General features: G+C 50.4%; 1 protein-coding gene across 1 annotated transcript in view; it reads right to left on the bottom strand.

The window, feature by feature from the left end:
• The window catches only part of GSG1L (GSG1 like), a 254,079-nt gene that overhangs the window by 16,081 nt on the left and 213,602 nt on the right, over positions 1 to 24,396 (bottom strand). The window contains exon 5 of the mRNA XM_069569535.1: positions 11,154 to 11,321. Coding sequence (XP_069425636.1) covers positions 11,154 to 11,321 — 168 coding nt within the window. The remainder of the gene's footprint in view (positions 1 to 11,153; positions 11,322 to 24,396) is intronic.

Raw genomic sequence — 24,396 nt, forward strand, 5'->3', positions numbered from 1 at the left:
GTGCACCATGACTGGAGAGGAGCCCCTGCTTGCCGCAACTAGTGAAAGCCCTCGGGCAGCAATGGAGACCCAGCGCAGTAAAAAAATCCATTCATTAATCAAATCACACAGATATGCACAAAGCATTACTTGGCAGAACGCATACCAAAAGGTTACCGGTGATTGACCCCAGATAATGGGAATAAAGGGATTAAATCTGAAGCCCTTTATTTTTTTAATCTTTCCCCACTCCTGGAAAGCCTTCTTTTTGAATTTACCTCTATGTTCTGATCTGTGGGCAAAAGACTTTGATTAGCTGTGTCACTTTCCTTAACTAAATTAAAACAACTCCCATAGATATTTCTACACAGAAACAAAGCCCTGGTCTTCCGAAGTCTGCCACAATTCTCTTTCCTACCAACAGCTGTGAGAATTTCTCCTCTGGCATCCGAAGTTCACTGCAGTTCCAGAGGGACTGGCAAAGCCGGGGATGGGCGACAAGCACAGGGCAGAGGGTGGCCAGGGTCAGAGAGGAGGCAACTGCAGACTCTCCAACATGGCTCCAGATCTAGACCCTTGCCCCCATCCTACTGAAGACAGAGTCGGAGAACGGGCAGGTCCATATGCCCACATGGCGCTCACCCATGTGTAACCCAAATACATCCCAGAGCTCCACGAGGCCCAGTCATGTGCTGTTCCTTTGTCTGTGTGTGCACGCGTGTGTGCATGCGTGCACACGCACACGTGCATGTTCAACTCTTTGCAACCCCTCGGACTGTCGCCCGCCAGGCTCCTCTGTCCATGGGATTTTTCAGGCAAGAACACTGGACTGGCTTGCCATTTCCTTCTCCAGGGGGCTTTTCTGACCCAGGGATTGAACCCACATCTCCTAGGTCGCCTGCATTGCAGGCAGATTCTTTACGCTGAGCCGTGCCTTTAGACAAATATAACCTAGTCCCCTGAAGTAGAAACAATTCCAACCACTACTGCACGTCCTAAAGCACACACTGCAGGCACCTCCAAGCCCTTCTCTGTGGCCCTGCGTCTTGACATCATCCCTCTGTTCTTCACTTTGCTTTCAGTTACCTTGGAGCTTATGTTTCAGGAGAGAACCACTGTGCCTGGCATGGTACCCCACTTCCTGGACACCCAAACCTTGTTGCTAAGAGGCCCAGAGTTCAGTAGTCAACATATGAGAAAACTTGCCAGTTAGAAATCACTTGCTGGGCTGGGGACAACTCGGAGAGGTCTCAACCAAACCATCTAATAAAGGGCTGGGTTTTCCCCCCTTAATTTTCAATCTACCTAGGACTAAATTTTTAATAAAATAAAATAACAATGAATTGCTGGAGATTGAAATGAGAGCACACACAAAAAGCAAGCTTGGGTGTACCAGCAATGTCAGTTACGGCAAGAGCTCTGACTCTTAGCCCCCCACCCCGTGCTCCCTGGCAGGAAACCCCTGAGGGCAAGAGAAGCTTTGGGTACAACTGAGACCTGGGCCCTGCAGGGAGGCGGGGTCGTGGCTGAGTCCTGCTCTGCTATGAACGGGCAGCTCACCGGAAGCTCTGAATCTCTGTGTTCTGGAATTTTCTACATGGCCATGGGCAGACCAGTGGTGGTGGGAATGACCAGGAGGACAGACACCACGGCCCCACTGGTTGCTATGACGATGGGAGCCGAGGATCCGGCATAGAGGGAGGGTCAGAACAGAGTAGCCCTACTGACTTTCAATCGGTTTCATCATTGGTGCCCCCGCAAACACTTTAAACTCAGAAAAAGGATGGTGTTTATCTCCTTCTCCACTTGTAGTGTTGGGGTCCAGCACAGCGACGGCAAAAAGTATCCCAAGGAATGTTAGAGAGGAGGGAAGGAGGGGGAAGTAGGGAGGCAAGGAACTGGGGAGAAGCACCATGCCGGAGAAGATCCCCTGGGTCGGGAAGATCCCCTGGAGGAGGGCGTGGCTACCCACTCCAGTATTCTTGCCTGGAGAATCCCATGGGCAGAGGAGCCTCGGGGGTCCATGCTTTCATCGTTGGGGGAACAATAATGAAAGAAGAGTTGGACACAACTTAGCGACTAAGCGTGAGCACGAGCAACCTGCGGCTACAAGCAGCCCGCTGGGTTCATCCAGGAAGGCTGAGCTTAGCATTAAAAGAAAAGGAACTGCTCAAGTGTCCCTAGGTGACTATCTTCTTTAATTTGAAGTACAGCTTCCTGCAGGGAACAGTACATGCTTTCTGAAGATAGGTTTGTGGGGGTTTTTTTGATGGTAGTGTGAGAGGTGACCCACGAATCTAAATAAGCACTTTGAAGGGTCAGTGGGGGGCGCTGGGGCTGAAGCAGTGCTCAGAAGGAGTAGCGGGCTGATGGCAGGGCAGGGATTTGAACTCAGGCCTGTCAGTCCCTGGAGCTCAAGCGTGTTTCCGTTGTGGCCTGCAGATTCCCGGCTGGCAGAAGCTCCACCAGACCCACCCTGGGTACACTTGCGCTGGGAGGTCCCATGGAAAGTGGGGCTGGGCACCACCCAGCCTGGCCCCTCCCAGGACTGCCAGTAAGTGTGTAAAAGGGTGGTGAGGGGTGTGGCCACCCTTTCACACGGTCACTGCTCTGATGACCCACAGGATCTGCAATCTGGGCATTTGCTCTTTGGAGAGAAGGAGGCAGGTGAGTGATGGAGCAGGGAGGCTTCAAGGGTCTGAGAGTTTGAACCCATATCTTTTCCTGCAGGGAGACTCCTGGTACCTCCACATCTTTTTCCAGGCACAAGCGTGGCCACAGCAGCTGGGGACCCTGGCAAGGGGTCCACCAGGTCTTACCTCTGCTGTGGCAAGAGTCCCAAGCCGCCCCAGCACAGAGTGCCCAGCCCGCTCCCCACCCACCATGCCTTCTCTGTGTCATCCTCAAAGCCACCTCTTTCTCACTGCCCCAGGCTGGCTTGTTTCCCAAATCTCCACTCGCTTCCTGGTACAAGGCGGCAGCCTGTGTGCTGAGCTTCTCAAATCATCTGATAAAGGGCTAGGTTTCACACCGCCCCCCCTTTAATTTTCAACCTACCTTGGACCAACTTTTTAATAAAATACAATAAAAATGAACTGTTGGAGAATGAAATGAAAACACACACACACACAAGGCAAGCTTGGGTGTACCAGTGATGTCAACTCACTGTGAAAGTTTCCAAACACGTGTCTCAGTTCCTCTCTTTTTATCACGGATGTGTCTGCAAATGGGCCCTGGTCTGGGGACCACACTTTGAGCAGCAGAGAGGTGCAGACCCCGTCTTTATCCACGGGCCTCTTCTGACCCATAACCGGGGTTGCATCCACTCTGTCCTCCAGCCCAGCGTTCCCCAAATGTGCCAGCAACCACAGGCACAAGGAGCTTTTTAAACTGCAGATTCTGGTTCCATAGGTCTGGGGTGGGGCCTGAGAGTCTGAACTCTAACAGATCCTCAGGTGGGATGACGCTGTTGGTCCCCAGATCTCATCTGAGGAACTGGGCATTAGACCATGGGCTCTGGGCACTTGTGAGCCTCCTAGAAGCATCAGCTCAATCGCCTTCCGTGTCCTAGGTTGTCATCTGGGTGCAGGTCTCCCAGGCCCTCCCCAGAGTTCCAGCTGCAAATGGGAATCACCAAAAGCACTGGCAGTAGTGATGGTCGGGCAGGAGCGCCCCCGGAGCCTCCATGCCTCGCATTTCTCTCCACTGGGCTGACACTTGGAGAGGACGCGGAGGTCAGGAAGCAGCTGTCCTGCAAGGCTGTTCCCAGCTCAAAGCCCACACTGTGCCCTTTGCTTTCCTTGCACGAAGGGTTGGTTATCAGGTGAATCTAGGGAGAGCCCAGAAATTTCCACAGCGCCTTCTCCAATTTCTGGGCATCTCGCTCCTCTTGAGACTAAACAGTGGCATCAAAAGACCCCAGTAAAGACAAATAAGGTGTGAGGCATTACTGAGAAGTAATATTCAAGCAGCGAGAGTGGGAAAAGACAAGGAAGAGGGAGCTATGATTGGACACGTCTCAGAGGCTAAATGGCTAAGAAACAATCGCAGGGGACAAAGAACACAATGATTTTTAAACGAGGACTGATGATGGGATGAAGGATGAAATTAAAAGAAAATTTGGCAAATAAATGACCACGCATAGGAGATTAATATTCTATAACATCCCAGCAGAAGTGCCATTCCTACGCAGGGGGAAATAAATGGATTTTTTTTAAAGAGCCTCTCTCTGGTTTTTTCTTTTTCTCTTGCCATTTTGTAAGCAAGCTCATGATACAGAACATTCGGAAAATACAGGGAAGATAAATATCCACAGTGCCAGCAACCCTCCCCTGATCTTTGTGTGCAGTTGACAGTTTTACCTCCCATTTCTCTGAAATTGGGTTTTAAAAAGAGACCTCAAGATATTAGCACCTTGAGATTATTTTCGGAACTGCATGGGCTACAAATTATTACTCAGAAAAACAATCACTAGCATTAGTGGGGCCCCCACCCCACACCCCCAGCCCTGCCTTCAAGAGCTTCAAGGGCCCCCGACAACATGGAAACCTCTAGACCTGACTTATCTCCAAAGTGCCTTCCTCAGCCCAGCCTTGGGGACAATGAGAGAGACCAGGTCAGCAGTCCCAGAGGTGGGTGCATCTGAGCGGGGTCCGCTCAGCATGGCGGCAGCAATGGGGGAAAAGGACGGGCAAGCAAATCCAGTGGCAGCTCCCAGAGGGTGAAGGTCGCCTTGGCCAACAGACTGGCTAGTGACCTGCCCCAAAGGCCCCTGCCCTTCTGCCCTCTGTCACCCTCTCCATCCAAGCCGGGAATTTAAAAGGAAGTGGACCTGCATCCTTGCCCTGTGCACACATGGCCAGTGCTGAAAGAGAATGGATGGGGGATTCCATCCAGTGCAGAATGGATGCTTAAGGGACTTCCCTGGCAGTCCAGAAGGCAATGGCACCCCACTCCAGTACGCTTGCCTGGAAAATCCCATGGATGGAGGAGCCTGGTAGGCTGCAGTCCATAGGGTCACTAAGAGTTGGACATGACTGAACGACTTCACTTCACTTCACTTCCAATGCAGGGGATGCGGGTTCAACCCCTGGTAAGGCAACTAAAATACCACTTTTAGCATGGCCAAAAGATTAAAAAAAAAAATTTTTTTTTAAGGTTGATGCTTGAAGTAAGATCTGCAGGCCCAGAATCGACAAGGCAAAGAAGGGGGGCACCCCATGTGAAGAGGAGAGCTGTCCTGAGGCTACAACAGAAGCAGAGGAATGACCTGTCTGGGGAACTTCCAGCGGAGTGGAGGCTGAAGCAGGGAGGGGTGGGGCCCGATCCATGGCGAGGCTTGTAAGTTACCACAGGAGCTGGGCCTTTGTCCTGGGGCTCTGGGGAGGCACTGGGGTGTTTCAGCAGACAGATGAGGGTGGGGGCACCCTGATCGCACCGGCAGAGAGAAGAGACTTTGGTTGCTGGGGGAAGACAGATGCCAGGGGCAAAGTGCCCTCCAGTAGGTGAGAGCTGCCGCCCTGGATGAGGATGGCGGGAGTGGAGATGGAGAGAAGTGGCCCACCCACAGGGGAAAGCACTGGATATGGGGTGTCCGGATATGAAGGGTAAGATGTGCAGATGTCTGCTTACTCAGGCAGGACATAGAGAAGCAAAAGAGAGGGACGTGAAACAGGACCCAGTTTGGGGGAGACCATCTTAAATGGGTCCTGGCTATGTTTATCATTTTTTAGCAATGCCATGAGGCATGTGGGATCTTAGTTCCCCGACCAGGGATTGAACCCACGTGCCCTGCATTGGGAGTGCAGAGTCTTAACCACTGGACCACCAGGGAAGTCCCACCATGTTGATTTTTGAGGCCTTTGGGAATTCAGAGTGGAAACACTAAAGAGGCAGCTGGATATGGGGCCGGGGGTCTGCAGGGGCCCAAGCACTCATACGTCCTGGTGCGTGCGTGATCACAAAGGCCAATGTCAAAAGAGGGCCTAGAACTGAACTTGGGAGCATCACCATCTAAAGGAACAGGGAGGAGGGTGGGAGAGGGCACCCAGCGCCTGGAAGAGTGGCTGGTGGAAGCCTGGAGAGGGTGGGCAGGAGGGAGGGGGTATGCCCATTCTCCGGGCAGCTGGAAGCTCTTTCTGCAGAGACGGGGGTGGGGAGCAGCTCGGTCGAGCAATGAGTGGGAGGTAAGGAGGTGGAGACCAGCCCTTCGAAAAGTTTCCCTGTGTACAGGAGCCGGAGCAGAGCCAGCAAGGAATGGCCCTTTCTGCACTGGCCCCAGGGATGGGTAAAGAGGGGGTGGCCCTCTGCCGTGAACAACGATTTATGTCCACCTGCTTCCCCAGGTAGGAAGCCCCATGAGGCCTGGCACCCAGGAAGGAGGTTTGGGGAGGGTCCCCATGCCACCTTCTCACCCCAGTAACATCTAATCTGCCCCTGGGCCAGAGCCCCACCCCAAACACTGTAGGAGGGTGAGAGAGATGAGTCACCCAGGCCCGACTCCCACCAGCTCCCCACTCTCAAATCACACCAAACTGCTTACATTTTCCTAAATACCCTTGTTTGTTGCCTGTCTGGCCTTTGTTCATACTGTTGCCTCTGCCTGGAAGCATGCGCCCCCACCCCACATCCGCCTGGCCAGGAGTGCTGGCCACGCCTTTAAACACTTGGTCTGAGACGTCTTCACTGGTGACCCAGTGGTTGGGACTTTGTGCTTCCAATGCAGGTGGTTTGGGTTCAGCCCCTGGTCGGGAGACTAAGATCTCACAAGTAGACTAAATAATAATAAGAAGTGATAAAAATAAACAGAAATTTGGTTTGAGACCTCACCTGTGAAGGCTTTTCTATCCTCTGCCTCCCCCAGGGTGGTACCAAGCTCCCCACCTGGAGTGACCTCCAGGAGACCCCATAGCCGCACCCAGGAGGGTGTTTTGCTAAGCTCCGCAGACCAGAGCCAGGTGGCCGGGCAGGTGATGTTAGAGGCTGGAGGTCTCCAAGGTGACGTGATTCACCTGGGGACCCTCAGCTAATAAATTGCAGGGTTTATTCCAGCCTGGGTTTATTTCCTCGTGTCTTCCACAGGGTTGAGTGAGAGTGTACAGGCAAGGCCCTTGAACGGGGAGGCGGGGGGGCGGGGAGGGGGAACAGCATCACTATAATTAACAATATAATTATTACGGAGAGTTAATAACTTGTTGAGCCCCTGTGGTTCCAGGTGTCAGGGACAGAGCGAGAGCCAAGAAAGCGCCCTGCTCCTGCGGTTTGCGCACGCGCGGGAGGAGGCCAGTAAACGAATGAACTTGGAAATTCGGAGACTGGGACGAGTGCCTGCTGTGCCTCAGAGCAAGGGGCAAGGGAATGACTGGGAGATCTGATCCTGGGGCGGGGCGGCGTGGGGACAGCGGGGAGAAGCTGCCTTCCCTGAAGCCCCAGGCTTCTGCTCGCTCCCACCCATCCACTCTTGAATCCCTTGGACTGCAAGGAAATCCAACCAGTCCATCCTAAAGGAAATCAGTCCTGAATGTTCATCGGAAGGGCTGATGCTGACACTGAAGCTCCAATATTTTGGCCACTCGATGAGAAAAACTGACTCATTTGAAAAAACCCTGATGCTGGGAAAGATTGAAGGTGGGAGGAGAAGGGGACGACAGAGGATGAGATGGTTGGATGGTATTACCAACTCAGTGGACATGAGTGTGAGTGAGCTCCAGGAGTTGGTGCTGGACAGGGAAGACTGGCGTGCTGCAGCGCATGGGGTCACAAAGAGTCAAACACAACTAAGCGACTGAACTGAACTGACTGAACTGAACCCACCCACTGCAGCTTCCCCAAGGAAGGTGGGATGTTTGCTCAGTTGAATTCCCTCTGGAGTCCAATCCAACAGGGTCTCATTTCCTTCCCATGCTGTTAAACCTGATCTGAACATCAAGGATTCAGGAAAGCCCCGATCTGCAAATATTTAACTTTTCACCCTGCAGCTTCCTCCCCTCCCCTGGGAGGCCCCATTAAGCCGCCCTCCTTGGGGACGACAGGCAGGGTGAGGCTGGGAGGGTTTAATCCCAGATTTTTCTCAGAGTTGGCATAGGCTGCTCAGAGTCAGGGCGTGCAGGTTCAGCCTCTCTGACAAGCCCAACACACGCGTGCACACACGCCCATACCTTTCTTCCACACACCACTACATTGCGAAACTCTGAAAAACAGTTTAGAATCTGCCCAATCACACCTCTGCTCCTGCAAAGAAAAATCCAACAGGACAAGGATGGGGTGTGATGGTGGTGGAGGGGCAGCAATCCAGGCCCTTCTGCCCCAACAACCCCTACAGGATCCCATCTTGTCCTCAGTCAGCGGCTCCTCTCCCAATGGCAGGAATGGCAGGGGTGGGGGGCATCATCTGAGAAAACCTGCACCCTCTCCCAGACGTCTCTGGCCCCACACCCCTCTTCTATATTCACAGCCTACCTGACACCTCACCCACCCGTTTGCTGTGGTTATTAACGTGATTATTAGATGCCCAGCGTCTACTGCACTGTCCTAAGCTCGTCATTGCTGAGTTTTATACTTTGTATCAGTAGCAGAAGGGACAGGAACCACAGATGAAATGCTCTCCTAAGCCACACATTGTGCTAGCTACCTTTCCTGGGCCATCCAATTGGAAGCTTCCTGAGATGCTGAGAGCTCTGGGCTCTTTCTTACTGTGGTTGAGAGGAAGCCAGCCCAGAAAGGCTGAGGGACTTGCCCCAAGTCACACAGCACTCAGGCAACAGATCAGGAAAATTCAGGTTAGGGGACTCCCAAACCCCTGTTCTTCCCACAGCCACCCCTTGTGGCCCAGAGATTGAGAAACATGGGCAGGTGGGGTCAAGGATCTCTTCTCGCTTGTCCCTGGTTTTGGTCTCAAGCACTCTGGCCCCTGCAGGAGTTCAGCCCTGCAGCCGGGCCCCTTGCAGATCTGAGCAGACATCTGTCTGTGTGCTCTGAGCGCTTTGTAGGGAAGCCACCAAAAAAAAGAAGTGAACAGCCCAGCTAAGCTGAAATGTTCTCCTTGGAGAGGAAGGAAAATAAAATTTGATGAACCTCTGCATAATGTTCAAGTTATGAACGTGTAAAGTGATATTCCGCACATATGCTGGGAAGCATTTATCTTCTCCCACGTCGTTGGGGCCTGAGCTATGACGGACCAGCAAACGGCAGCTTCTTGTTCATGAGGTGCATAGAGGTCCTGTCTTCTGCCTCAGCAAAACGAGGGCCTCTACGGATGCCCCGGGCTCTCCCACCGCCGAGGTGACAGCAGAGGCAATGATAACGGGGCCACTTTCAACACCAGGCTGCTTATGTGGCTGCTGTAAACATTCCTGAGTCTCTACTATGAGTCCCGTGCTCTGCCAGTCACCCCCACCTTCCTAGCAGACGCACTCTGTACACAGCCATGGTAAGGTGGGCCTGTGTGCCAACCTGTCCTGGGCTCCCTGGGGACAACCGATTGGCCTGGACCTGGACACGTGACCTGGGACTTTGATATAGGAACAAGATGCTGTATCTGCCCGATGATGGTGGGGCTTAGGCTGAAAGAGTACCAGGCAGGCAGGCTGAGGTCTCCAAAGAGAAGCTGGTCAATTACACACACACACATCAAACTAACCCCCAGATGTTAAATGAGCACCTATTAGGTACCTGGTCCAGTACTTGGTGCTCAGAATATAGTGGGAAAGAAGATAGCAGAACCCTCCAGACCTCATGGTCTACAAACTATTACACCGATGTGTATGTGTGAGTCACTCAGTTGTGTCCGACTCTTTGCAACCCCATGAACTGTAGCCCCGCCAGGCTCCTCTGTCCATGGAATTCTCCAGGCAAGAATACTGGAGTGGGTAGCCATTCCCTTCTCCAGGGGATCTTCCTGATAAACAAACAGAATAATGTCAGGTTATGTAGGTGCTATGAAAAAACAGCAATGGGATAAAGAGGGACTAGGACAGGGTGTATGGTTGTGTGTGTGCAGTTTAGACTAAGTGACTAAGGAAGGCCACGCTGAGCAGGTAACATCTGAGCTGAGACCTTGGTGAGCCAGCCAGTGAGGAGTCCAGGCAGGGACACGGCAGGTGCAAAGGCCCCGAGGTGGGGATGAACTTGCCGTGTTCAGAGACAGAAAGGAGGCTCAGGTGGCAAAGGAGAGGTGAAGGGGTCTGTAGCAGTCAGAGCACCGTCCCTGTGTGGCCCCCACCCTGAGACTTCTTGGCTTGAAACCCTTCCATGTGCCCCACGGGGAGTCTGACTCCTCGGCGCTGCCCAGCTTCACAGTCTCCCTCCCTCTTTTCCTCCTCAGACTCTGTCATCGGTCCTGAGAAATCCCGTTCCCTGCCACTGAAAATCTTTAGTGCATGTCCAATCAGCACCCCCGAAGCAGACTGTGATAAAGACTTGGGTACAGGTAGTTTATTAAGGAGCTGTCCCAGGAAATATGATAACGACTTGCCTGTTCTTCCTCTCATCCATCAAGCATCCATCCATCATCCATCCATCCAGCATCCATTCATCCATCATCCATCCAACCATCCAGCATCCATCCATTCATACACCTATATTTCCATCCAACCATCTACCCATCCATACATACACACATACATCTGTATATCCTTCCATCATCCATCCACCCAGTCATCCAGCCAGCCATACATCCACCCACCATCCACTGTCACCTCCTCTCTTCCCAGCTGGTCTATAAGGACGCAGGTGATCAGATGTGGTCCCTGACTTTGAGGAGCCCTTCTCCTCTGGCAGTCATCACCAATCTCATGCTGAGTGCTATTTTCACTCAGTGCTATGACAGAGCCCAAGAAGGAAATCTTAGTTCAGTATCTCTGTGACCCTACCTTGGTTCCAAAAATCATGGAGCCAGGGCAAACACTCAAACTTGATTCCCTTCTTAGTTTCTCAAGCTCTGATCACATCAGACCAAGGCAACCTCACGCCCCATAAAATATTAAAATACCTCAGAAATTTCAACTCAGTGGAGTCCAAACTCTGCCTCACCCGGCCTGCCCCTTCCACCCCATGACCCCTTGGAACACTTCTGTCCAACCACTCGAGTTTTTCAACTGGAGCCCTGTGGCCACTGAGGCTGGGTCTTGGGCTTCCAATTCCCAGCGGTGGCCAGAGGTGACCCCATGTGCACTGACCTCTCCCGGAAGTACTTGATGGCCTCAGGGTCTATGAAGGTCGGCTCCTCCCGGTAGCCCTGCTCAAAGACCTTGCGCTTGTGCCGGAACTCAATGACCGTCTTGGTGTAGGAGTTGAGCGTGGTGACAGAGGCTGCCATGCAGCAGGTGAACGAGCCCCACGCCAGGCTGCCGAGAGACGAGGAGAGAGACACTGCAGTCAGGGTGGGCAGGGGACAGGGGACCACACCTGCCAGACATCCAGCCCTGAGAGAGGTAGGCCTTGGTCCCCGCTCCTGGTCTGGCTGTCTGGACATTGTGATTCAGACATGACAGGGTTCATTGGTGGGAGGCAAGAGTCATTCCACCCACAGGCTGGCATCAGGGAAAGTGACCAGAACACAACCACGCTTGCACTGGGTCTCGGTGGATGAGTGAGAGTTTGCTGGGGAAACAGCATTCCAGGAAGACGGAAGAGCGTGTGCTAAGGTATTGGGACAAGGGGCAGTAGGAAGCATTCCACACAGTGGTACCCTATAGAGTGCCACGCCACAGGGCTGCTGCAAGGATTCACGGAGAGGATGCACTGGAAGTGTCTTAGAACAGGGTCTGGAAATAGGAGGCCCTCAAGAAAGGGTTGCCCCCCTCGCTGTCATCCCTATTATCAACATCCTGACTACCCATCCTAGCTGTCTTGCTTTCCAAGTTCTTTCTCTGTTAGATGAAGGCTCTTGACTCACACTTCCCTCTGTGCACAGCTGGGGATTCTTGGCTGCGTTCATCGGATGCGGATGTCGAGCCAACCAAAGCCGGAGAACCTGTCCTATCCACATCTGGAAAGAAAGGGAGCGGGGTGTGGAGCTAGGAGAGTCAGCTGGCGAGGGGGCTGGGCTTCTCTGCACCCCCTGCCCATTCCAGACATGGCTTCCTGCCCGATTCCTCTGATCAAGACCACGCAGTAATATACAGAACAAGGATGGGGTACCCTCCTTGCTCCAGGCACACCTGGTGTGGCTTCCAGTCCCTAGTTCCCAGTCTCTTCCCTAATAACTGATTTCCTCCATGTCAAGGGCTCAGTTTGGTTGCTTCCAAGCCTGCACTGTCTCAGGGCCTCCAGCCTCCCCTTTTGCCTGCCACCATGGTGTCTCAACATGACCACCCCTGCCTTCCCTAGGTCAGTGCAGTCCACCTTCCACACTCACTGCTCTTTTTCTTGTCAGCCTCGGAGTGCCCAGAAGGAAAACAAGGTGGAACCTGAGGATTCAGCCTTTTTCTCAGGGACCACCCCCCACCCCCATCATCATATTCTCCTTATTGCCAAACTGTTTAGTTAACAGCAGTCCCCAGTCTTCTTGGCACCAGGGACCAGTTTCATGGAAGACAATTTTTCCACCAACTGGGGGTGGGAGGAATGGTTTGGGGATGATTCAAGAACATTACATTTATTGTACACTTTATTTTACATCAGCTCTACCTCAGATCATCAAGCATTAGATCCGGGAAGTCAGGGAGCCCTGCTTTAGTAGATTGCCCTATTCTTTCATCAGGAACTAATTTAGATCCTCCAGAAACTCTGTGGATCTATAAAAGGCAGCTTTGGAGTATCCATCTGGCCCCTTTAAGACCTATCCTGTCCATCAAAGGACCCAGTAAGTGACCGCACCCCCTTCTTAGATGACTGAAGCAGAGCTGAACATCTGACCAACATTGGTCCAGCCAGATACTCTCTTCTGAGCAATGAATCTGAAGATTCCAGTCTAATCTGGGATGTCTGTTTGAACTAGAGTGATGGACACCCAAGCTTGAGGATGGAGAATGAAGAAGCAGGCTCTTTCTGGGATTCCATGAGTCTGCCGGTTTGGCCTGACCAGCACCCATTCTGTAAAGGGACCATGACTCCCCTCCTCCTTGGCGATGTAATTTGTGTGGGGCTGGCCTCACCCCCAACCTTCAGGGGTCCCTGCATGACCCAGGCCCGGCCAATGAGTTCATTTCCCTCTGGCCACAGTAATTCAGGGACAAGCCTGGAACACTCAAGTCAGCCTATTGAGGCTCAACCCCAGGACTTTTGCTTATGCTATTGGAAAACAGGGTTCACCTTTTTTCCTGGGGTACCATGCTGGTGAGATTTCAGTCAGGAGCTGCTGGAGTCCATAAGGCCCCACCCCTCAGGCTGAGGATGAAGCTGACTCAGAAGGAAGCAGAGCCACAAAAAGGAGCTAGATCTTCGAAGCCATTATTCCTGGACTTGCAATTATATTGTAGGAGCCCAAATGCCTTTTTTGGATTTTTTCCCCCCTCAAGCCAGTTTGAATTGGGTTTCTGTCATTGGCAACAAAAGTTCTTATACAATTACTTTCTATAAATTCCCTTCTTTTGCATAAGTTCCTTAAGAAGTGATTTTCTAGTCTTTATAACCAGGGATCTTAACTGAAGATGTCTAACTCTCAACTGTGATGACCTGACCGAGGTGCAGCATAGAATCCTGTTAATATCACATGTTGTCATTTAGTCACTAAGTCATGTCCGGCTCTTTTGTGACCCCATGGACTGTAGTCTGCCCAGTTCCTCTGTCCATGGAATTTCTCAGGCAAGAATACTGGAGTGGGTTGCCATTTCCTTCTCCAGGGAATCTTCCCGACCCAGGGATCAAATCCGAGCCTCCTGCATTGGCAGGCGATTGTTGACCACTGAGCCATCAGTGAAGGCCTGTTCTACCACTTAATGCCTATTTAATTTCACCACAGTCCTCAAAACACCCTGTACTTCTCTTGTGTCTTTTTATCTATTATTTTTCATCCTTTGTTTTTTAATTAAATGTTTTATTTTGAGATTATCATAAATTCATATGCAATTGTAAGAAATAATTCAGAGAGAGCCCTGTGCACTCTAACCAGTTTCCCCCAATGGCAAAAGTGAAAGAGTGAAAGTGTTAGTTGCTCAGTCATGTCCAGCTCTGTGTGGTTCCATGGCCTGTAGCCTGCCAGGCTCCTCTGACCATCGGATTCTCCAGGCAAGAGTGCTGGAGTGGGTTGTCATTTCCTCCTCCAAGGGAATCTTCCCAGCCCAAGGATCAAACCTGCATCTCCTGCATTGCAGGCAGAATCTTTACCACCTGAGCCACCCATGGCTCAGTTCAGTTCAGTTCAGTTCAGTCACTCAGTTGTGTCCGACTCTTCGCAATCCCATGAATCGCAGCACGCCAGGCCTCCCTGTCCATCACTAACTCCCGGAGTTCACTCAAACTCACGTCCATCGAGTCGGTGATGCCATCCAGCCATCTCATCCTCTGTCGTCTCCTTCTCCTCCTGCCCCCGATCCCTCCCAGCATCAGGGTCTTTTCCAGTGAGTCAACTCTTCGCATGCGGTGGCCAAAGTATCAGAGTTTCAGCTTTAGCATCAGTCCTTCCAAAGAACACCCAGGACTGATCTCCTTTAGAATGGACTGGTTGGAAATACCTTACAAATATAGTATCAGGCAGGATACTGAAATTGATACAATTAAGATACAAAAAGTTTTCATCCATCACCACAGTGATCCCTCCAGTTGCCATTTTTACAGCCACACCCACGTGCTTCCCAACCACCAGCAACCACTCATCAAGAATGTTATATTCATGGAACCATACAATATGTATGTTTGGGATTGCCTTTTTTTGCTCAGCATAATTCTCTGGAGATTCATCCAAGTTGTGAGTATTAAGCATGTGTTCCTTTATACTGCTGAACAGCATTCCTAGAGCAATGTATGAGTTGTTGCACACCCTCACCAGCTTTTAGTGTTGTCACTATTTATTAATGTTAGCTATTCTGAGAGACATGTAGAAATATCTCATTGTGGCTTTCATTTGCATTTCCCTAATGGCTAATGGTGTTGAACATCTTTTCATTTGCTTATTTGCCATCTGTGTGTCCTCTTTGGTGAAATGGCTGTTCACTTTTTTTTTTTGCCCACTTTCTAATTGGATTGTTTTGCTGTTGTTATTTACTGTTGAGTTTTGAGTGTTTTTCTATACCCTAGATACCGGTTCTTTGTCAAATATGTGGTTTCCAAAAGTTTCTTTCAGTCTGTAGCTTATCTTCTCAACCTCTTAACAAGATTTTTTTCACAGAGGAAAAGTGTTTAATTTTGATGAAATCCATTTTATCAATTTTTCCTTTGATGCTTTTGATGTCAAGTCTAAAAACTCTTTGCCAGGTCTAAATCCCAAAGATTTTTCTCATATTTTTTTCTAAAAATTTTATAGTTTTACATTTTATATTGAGGACTGTGATCTATTTTGAGTTACTTTTTATATAAGGTAAGGAATAGATAAAGATTGATTTTTTTTTTTTTTTTGCCTATGACTATCAAATAGCTCCAGTACCATTTGTTGAAAAAGTTATTTCCTGTTCCACTGAATGGATTTACACCTTTGTCAAAAATCAGTTGGCCATATTTGTGTGGGTCTGTTTCTGGGTTCCTTATTTTGTTCCATTGATCTGTGTGCCTATCCTTCCACCAATACTACACAGTCTGGGTTACTGTAGCTCAACAGTAAGTCTTGAAACTGGATAGACTGACTCCTTCCACTTTCTTCTTCTCTCTCAAAATTGTTTTAGCCCTCCCAGTTCTTTTGCCTTTCCTACCAAATTTTAGAATTATCTTGTCTAAACCTACATGAAATATTGCTGAGATTTTTATACCAACTTGAGAATCAACGTCTTTACCACGAACATAGTATATCTCCCCACTTGTTTAGATCTTCTTTGATTTCTTTCATTAGCATTTTGTGGTTTGGGGCATGCAAATCCTGTAGATGTTTCATGACTTTCACTTTTTGAAGTGTACAGGGTATTGCATTTTTTACTTTTGTTGTCCAACTGTTTTTGCTAGCTTACAGAAAATATAATTTTTTTTCTATTTTTCACATTGTATCCCGACACCAAACTGAACTCATTTATTAGGTCTAGGCATTTTGGGGAGGCATAGATTTCTTAGATTTTTCTACATAGACAATCATGTCATCTGCAAATAGGCATACTTTATTTCTTCCTTTTCACTCTCTGGAAAATCCCATGGATGGAGGAGCCTGGTGGGCTGCCATCTATGGGGTTGCACAGAGTCGGACACAACTGAAGTGACCTAGTAGCAGCAGCAGCAGCAGCAGCCTTTTGTTTACTTTTCATGACACTTGCAAGAACTTCTAGCACTATGCTGAGCAACAGTGGTGTTTACAGTCTTGGGGAGAAAGCATTCAGTCTTTCAACATTAAGTATAATGTGAGCTGTAGCTGTTTGTAGATGCTCTTTATCAAGTTGAAGTAGTTTCTCTCTATTCCTAGCTTTCTGCAAGTTTTTAAAAAATCATGAATGGATGTTGAATTTTGTCAAAAAATTTTCTGCATTGATTGATACGATCATGTTGTTTTCCCTTTATGCCCCTTAATCTTCTCCCATTAATAATATAATTGCCTTAAATATTTCCTCTGAGTAATTTAGAACCACATCAGGCCATGTTGTAATTTTTGCTTCAATCATTATGCATGACAGAAAACTCAAGAGGAAAAGTAAAAATGTTCTTTTATTCCTAATGTTCCAAGATTTCTTCTTAATTTTTTTTTCTATTTAGAGAACTTTTTTGGCCATTCTTTCAGGATAGGTCTGCCAACAACTTTTCTTAGTTTTCCTCCATCTGAGAATATTTTGATTCCTCCTTCCCTTTCCTAAAAGATATTTTTGCTAGAAACGGAATTCTAAATTGATGGTTTTTTTCTTTCAGCACTTGAAACATCATGTCACTTCTTTCTAGCTCCATTGTTTCTGATGCAAAACTCCCTGTTTAAATTGGTTTTCCCCATGGTTAAGGGCTTCCCAGGTGATGCTAGTGGTAAAGAACTTGCCTGCCAATTCAGGAGGTGTAAAAAGATGTGGGTTCAATTCCTGGGTTGGGAAGATCCCCTGGAGAAGGACATGGCAAATCACTCCAGTATTCTTGCCTGGAGGATCCCCACGGACAGAGCAGCCTGGCGGGCGACAGGCCATAGCATCGCAAAGAGTCAGACACGACTTAAGCAACTGAGCACACACAGTTAAGAAGGGCTTCCCAGGTGGCGCTGGTGGTGAAGAATCCACATGCCAGTGCAGGAGACATAAGAGCCACAGGTTCAATTCCTGGGCCGGGAAGATCCCCTGTAGCAGACAGTGGCAATCCACTCCAGTATTCTTGCCTGGAAAATTCCATGGGCAGAGGAGCCTGGTAGGCTACAGTCCATGGGGTCACAAAGAGTCGAGCACGTCAAAGCACAGTTAAGGTACTGTTTCACTCTTGCTGCTTTCAATATTTTTTTTTCTTTGACTTTAGTTTTTTTAAAACCAGCTTATCTACGATATTCATTGACAAGCTTATCCTGAGTTTATCCTGTTTGGCTATCCACTCAGTGTGACTCTGTAGGTTTATACCTTTTACAAAATTGGAGAATTTTCCAGCCGTTATTTCTCTGAGTACTTTTTCAGCACGCTCGTGCCTCTTCCCTTTTGGCAGTTCAATGTCAGATCCTCTGCTACAGTCCCAGAGATCCTTGAGGCTCTGTTCATTTTTTAAAAGTCTGTTTTCTCTGTTGTTCACATTGGGTAACTTCTGTCTTCAAGTTCACTGATTCTTTCCTCTGTCTTCTCCAGCCTACTGTTGTGCCCACCCACTAAGTTTTTTATTTCAGTTATTGTGTTTTTGAGTTTTAAAAATTCCACTCATTTCTTTATTACATCTTCTAGTTCTTTCCTAAGACTTTCTATTTTTTTTCATTTGTTTCAAGGATGCCTGCTGAAGCATGTTAATAATAATTATTTTAGAATCTTTCTTAGATAATTGTAACACCTCTGTTATCTCAGTATTGGGATCTATGGAGTACATTTTTACTTTCAGGTTGAGATTTTCCCAGGCTTTCACATGGTCAGTGATTTTTAGTGGCAACCTTGAGATTTGGGGTATTTTTTTTTTTTTATGAGACTCTGGATCTTGTTTAAACCTTCTGCTTTAGCTGACTTCCTCTGACACCATTCTGACAAAGGAAGAGGGAACACTGCCTTGTAACTGCCAGGTAGGAGTAGAAGTCAAGGCTTCCCACTGGGCCACCACTGACATTCACGGCGGAAAGGTTCCTGGTTACTGCTGGGCAGGGGTGATTAGTTCTGACCCCCTGAAGCCTCTGCAGCTACCATTCTGGTTAGGAAGGGTAGGAGTGACTCATTATGGCTCCCCAGTTTCCCTCCACTTGATACCACAGGGGAAGAAATGACTTCATCATCCCCAGCAGCGGTGACAACCCTGACTCTCCAGGACTTCTCCTCTGACACCACCTCAGCAGGGATGGGGAGGGGCACCTTGTTACTGCCTATTGGGAGGGAGTCCGAGCTCCCCATGTGACCTCTATAGACACTCAGAGGTGCCTGGGGCTTGTTAGAGTCAAGCAGGGTGAAAACCACAGCTCTCTACTCTGGTGCCAGTCCAGCTGGATGTGGGTGCCTTATTACAGTCCGGTAAGGGAAAACCTAAACTTGGCACAAGTAGGGTGGAGCCGCAGGACGGTTTTTTGTTTCTTTTGGTTTTATTTATTTCTGGCTGCACTGGGTCTTTGTTGCTGTGCACAGCTTTCTCTAGTTGCAGTGAGCAGGGTTACTGTTCATTGCGGTGCACGGACTTCCCACTGTGGTGGTTTCCCTTGTTGCAGAGCACAGGCTCTAGGCCCGTGGGCCTCAGTGGTTGTAGCACGTGGGTTCAGTAGTTTTGGAGCACAGGCAATAGTTGCTTCAGGCCTGTGCAATCTTCCCAGACCAGGGGTATAACCTGTGACCCCTGCATTGGCAGGCAGATTTTTAACCACTAGACCACCGTAGAAGCCCGTGTTCTGGTTTTGATGTGGGTGAGGGGCTCAGGGCTGCATCTGTGAGTCTTCAACTTCCCCACTGCCCAAACCTCAAGGCTCCCAGGCCCACATGCTAGGCACAGGCTGAAAACCTCGAGGGTGGAATGCCCGCTGGAGTTTGCAGCTTACGTGGCTGGACTGGTACTGTGAGGCACGTGGGTGGTTGACCTGGTTTTTGGAGACAAGGACAGAGTGGACACTGTGGCACTGATGGGGGGCGGGCAGTGGGGGTGGCTGTCAGTGTACTCTCTGTCCTCTGGGAGCTACCGGGGTGGGTAATGGGAGGGACGCTAGGGGACCGGATTCAGAGACACTCGGATGCCACCTTGAAACCTACCCCAGGCCCTGCTCAGTGGAAAGACTGTACCTGGTCACTGAGGAAGGCAGTCCTTGCCCACCTTCAGGCCAGATGGGCACAGAGTCACCATGTAGGGCAGGACAAGGCACAAATGCTCCTAATTTAGGCCACCCTTGGTGCCCATGAATGAAGAGACCAAGAGATGATGACGGCAGGTTCTGGGGGCCCAGCTGGTCCACACCACGGCAGCAGGGCACGCCTGGGCACCACACTGCCCTCTCCCCACTCTGGTCTTGCAGAAAACAAGGCCGGTGTCACCTGCTTCGGGGATATAAGTCAGAGTGAGAGCGTTCTTCTGGCCAACACAGCCTCTCAGTAACACCAGCAAACACCCACTGCAGTGGCTGTTTGTAGCCAAGGCTCTTCCAGAAACCCCTCTCCCACTGCAAGGGATCAACTTGCTGCAATGGAGAGAGGGCAGGGCAGCCTCGGTCCCCAGAGAGGGAAAGGGCTAGACCACGGTTTCCACAGGGTCAGGGAGATTGAAGAGGAGGGGAGACGAAGAGAGGAGGACAGTAGGGAGGCCACATGACACACAGATGGACCCCAGAAGCAAACAGAGAGGGGCCATGCTCCTGGGACCTGGCCTAACCTGCCACCCCTCTGCTGTGTGACCCAGGACAAACTGCTTAACCTCTCTGGGCATCCCACGTTTATAATACAACTCCATGATGGTAGGTTCCCCAGCCCTCATTCTGTCAAGCATTCTGTCAATGCTCAGGGCTGGGGTCTCACTCTATGTGTGCTGGGGTAGGAGGGGCTCTTTTTCCATCTCTCTCCACTTGGACCAAATGCAAAGCAGAAGTAGAAAGTGACCCTGGCTTTCCATTCTCCCATCATCATCAGGAAATGTTGACATTTCAAGTCAGGGTCATGCACCCCAATTCCTGCAGAGTCAGGTGATGACCCAATGAGGAAAGTGTGGGTAAGGCGGTAGGGAGCAGTGGGGACTGGGGTAAGGCAGTGAGCAGGTGATTCATCTAAAGGGGCAGCCTCTACTCGGCTGAAGCTGCCTGCTGCCATGAGGCAACGTGGCTTAGGCGAGGACATATCTTCCGATAGTCAAGAGAAGCCAGAAACCTGGATTTTTATGTCAAATTCTTATGAATTTGCATGTTAGAAATAAATGCAATTAAAAAAAAAAACACCATGGCGGGTCAAACAAAATATCTACAGGCTGGGTTCAGCCCTGGGCTGCATGTAACGTGGTATCTTCTGAGGCTGTGCACAGCACACAGAAGCTATGTGACTTGGACCTTTGCCCTGTCTGAGCATGTGTCCTCATCCCACAGGTAGGCATGGCAACCCCTCCAAGTGGGGGTCAATGGCAGGAATGAATAGCTCAGGGTTTGTAAAGTGCCTCCCGCCATGCCGGGTACAAAGGAGGTGCTGACCGACCTTGGCCTCATCCACTTGCTCCCCAAGCCAAGCAGCTGCCTGTGTCCCTACGACCCCAGTCCTCAGGGGCTTGCCTTGGCACTGTCACAGGACAACCTGCAGAGAGTTAAGACAGCTGAAAAAAGTAGCAGGCAGGAGAGTTTGAGGGCCTGGGGCACAGGGCAGGAATCGGATTCTTCTGCTTAGTGTGTGTGGGGGGGTTGGCTCAGGGAGGGGAGTCGGGGAGTAAGGAGAGGGTGCAGTCAGGGCTGGATCTCGAGGAAACACTCAAGTCCTGGGAACCAAGTCCGGGAGACTGGGGAGAACAGAGTGCAAGGGATTGCCTGCATGCCCACCAGATGCCATCCTCTCGGACATCTGGATCACATGCCTCTCAAAAAGCCAGCATGGCATTATCAAAGGCCCCCATGTCATTATCACCATTTATAATCACTGCCACTTACAGAGCACTTCTGGTATATAAGCACTCTGAGAGCTGGGGGCCACCTGGTGCTTACAAGGACGCCATTAGACTCGCAGTACTATGATCCCTGCTCCAGAGAGGAAGACACTGAGACTCAGGGAAGATGGGGCACTTGCCTTTCATAACAAAACACGCACTGAGCACCTTCACTGTGCTAATGCCTCACGGACGTTATTTCACGCAGTCTCCAAAGATGCCCCTTCTCCTGCCCTGAGCCACACCTCCTGGGGTTCATGCTTTGTGCAGCCCTTTCTCCTTGCCTCTGGCCCCAATCCCTTGCTCTTGACCATCAGAACACAGCAGAAGCGACACTGCATGATTTCTGAGGCAGGCTCAGAAAATTCACTTGCAGCTTGCATTTGAATCTCTGGGAATGTCTGCTCTTGGGACACCTTCCAGGGACCCTGCCACCATGCCTGAGAAGCTGGTCCTGCTGACAGCCTGAGCCAAGCTCCCAGCTCCAGACAGCACCACTGCCAGCGATGTAAGCACTGAACCCAGGCTGGTGGACACCCAGCCACAGAAACTTCACCTCCCTGGGCAGGTGTGGCTTGAAAGCTGGTGCCCAAGATCGGTTGAGCTCCTCAGAAGTGCAGGACTACAAGCCCAGGGGTTATTCCACCCCAGCTGGGCCAGGAGACAGAGGCTGGCGCTGTCTCACCATGGAGCTGGCCTCCTCCCTGGTGGGGGGTGGGGCAGAATTTTGACAAATGGCCTCACACATATTAAACAAGCGAGATGACACTGCACGGCCCTGGCAAGGCCCCAGATGCGGGGGATGAAAAATGGGGCTGATCCATCTTGCAGGCCTCGGTGACAAGGAGAAATGGATCAGCCCTAATAGGGGCCTCACACTGGGGCCCGGCCTTAAATAAGTTAAATGGGAATTGGGTGCCCCCCAGGAGGCCAGCCCAGGGCGAGCTGAGGAACAGGGCAGGAGGTCTGGCTTCCAGAGGAAGAAAGGTTCCTATGGCCAACACAGCAGGCTGGGCTCCCCGCCAGGCTGGAGGGCCAGCGGATGCTGGAAAGAGAGGCACCCCAGCACCAGCTGAATCCTGGGCAAGTGACCCAACCTTTCTGAGTCTCAGTGTCTACATATACAACAGGGGGTTATTGTGAGTGTTGAATTTCATGTCAGTATTGGTAATATTAGGAAAACCAGTGTTTCCAGAGCACTTAGGTGTGTTGTGTGCTAAACACACACTCTCTCTCTCTACCCCATCCCCAGAGCAAGCGTCTTTTAATTTCAGGGCTGCAGTCACCATCCGCAATGATTTTGGAGCCCAGGAAAATAAAATCTGCCACTGTTTCCATTGCTTCCCCATCTATTTGTCGTGTGATGGAACCGGATGCCATGATCTTAGTTTTTTGAATGTTGAGTTTGAAGTCAGCTTTTTCACTCTCCTCTTTCACCTTCCTCAAGAGGCTCTTTAGTTCCTCTTCGCCTTCTACCATTAGGGTGATATCATCTACATATCTGAGGTTGTTGATATTCCAGGTGGCGCTAGTGGCAAAGAATCCGCTTGCCAATGCAGGAGATGCAAGACTCGCAGGTTCAATCCCTGGGCCGGGAAGATCCCCTGGAGAAGGGAATGGCAACCCAAGCCAGTATTCTTGCCTGAGAAATCTCATGGACAGAGAAACCTGGTGGGCTACGGTCCGTGGGGTCACAAAGAGTTGGACATGACTAAGCTCACACACACACACACACACACACACACACACACACACACACACTCAGAGGCAGAATATAGAGGATGAGACCGTAGACTGCAGAGCCAGACTGTCCGGGTTCAAATCCCAGCTCTGCCGCTCATAAGCTGGATTACCTTGGACAGGCTATTTAAGTTCCCCATGCCTCAGTTTCCCCTCCATGAACCACCCGCCTCACACACTGTTGTGAGGTTCCCTACTGCTGATTCCCTACAACTGTTCTACTTAAAGGTATTGGGGTCTGTGTTGGCCGGTCAAGGTCCCTTTAAGGCAGCAGGCCCCAGCCTTCTTGGCCCCAGGGACTGGTTTTGTGGAAGCCAAGTTTTCTAAGGACCGGGGCAGTAGGGGGATGGTCTGGGGATGATTCAAGTGTATTACATTTATTGTGCACTTTATTTCCAATATTATTACATCAGCCCCACCTCAGATCATCAGGCATTCGATCCCAGGTGTTGGGGACTTCTGCTTTAAGGCACAGGCCTTTAGCTTTAAGGGGGCGAGGCCAAGCAGAGAGTGGGAAGGGACAGAAATACAGCAGGAGTCCCCACTGGTCCTAATCATAGCTCTTTCTGCTCTATTCTGACCATCTCTACCAGAGATGCCCTCTCACTGCCAAGTCTTTGCACCTGCCATCCCCCTGCCCAGCACCTACCTTATCCCCTCCTCCACCAGCTTGTCTGCCAGATTCTCCCCGAGGACCCTCCCCAGGGAAAGCTGGGCCAGGGACCCCTCCTTCCATGCTTCCATGGCTGGCTGACTCCCCCCAACCACCCACATCATAGCGTGGTTCAGTGGGTAGCGTGCCTGCCTGTCCAGAACTCCTGTTACAACGCTGCCTCAGCCACTGCTGTATCCTCAGTAGCTAGCAGCCCCAGCACCAGCTGCCCCTGAATAAGTGCTCACTCAGCTAATGTGTTAAATGCCTGAGTGGATGAATGGTCCCTAAGCTCCAGAACCAGGCCACGGATACCCTGTGGAACAGACTATGGTCACTTGTCCTTCCAGGGCACAGTCCTCCTTTTGATAACAGCTCACTCCACTCATGCCCCACCCCCAGTTTCCCATTAGAGGATCTCTCCTCCATCTCTCCGTCCAATAGTGTGGATGGGGCAACCCCACCCACCACACCATGTGACTCATGCCAGCCCAATTAGAACAGTTGAGTCCCCTCAGGGTCTAAATCATTGGTTGCAATATGGTCAGGTGACTTAAGTTAATCCAATGAAAGTTATATCCAGGATTTTGGCTGGCAATATTGGAAAGGGGCCCAGTCTCTCTTCTGGTATTGCTACATTTGTAACATGTAAGCCTAGGACTAGTTTGCCCCAGATGGCGCTAGGGGTAAAGAACCTGCCTGCCCGTGCAGGAGAGGTAAGAGATCCCTGGTTGGGAAGATCCCCTGGAGGACGGCATGGCAACCCACTCCAG

This window comes from Ovis canadensis, chromosome 24 (assembly GCF_042477335.2).
Source record: "Ovis canadensis isolate MfBH-ARS-UI-01 breed Bighorn chromosome 24, ARS-UI_OviCan_v2, whole genome shotgun sequence".
Lineage (NCBI taxonomy): Eukaryota > Metazoa > Chordata > Mammalia > Artiodactyla > Bovidae > Ovis > Ovis canadensis.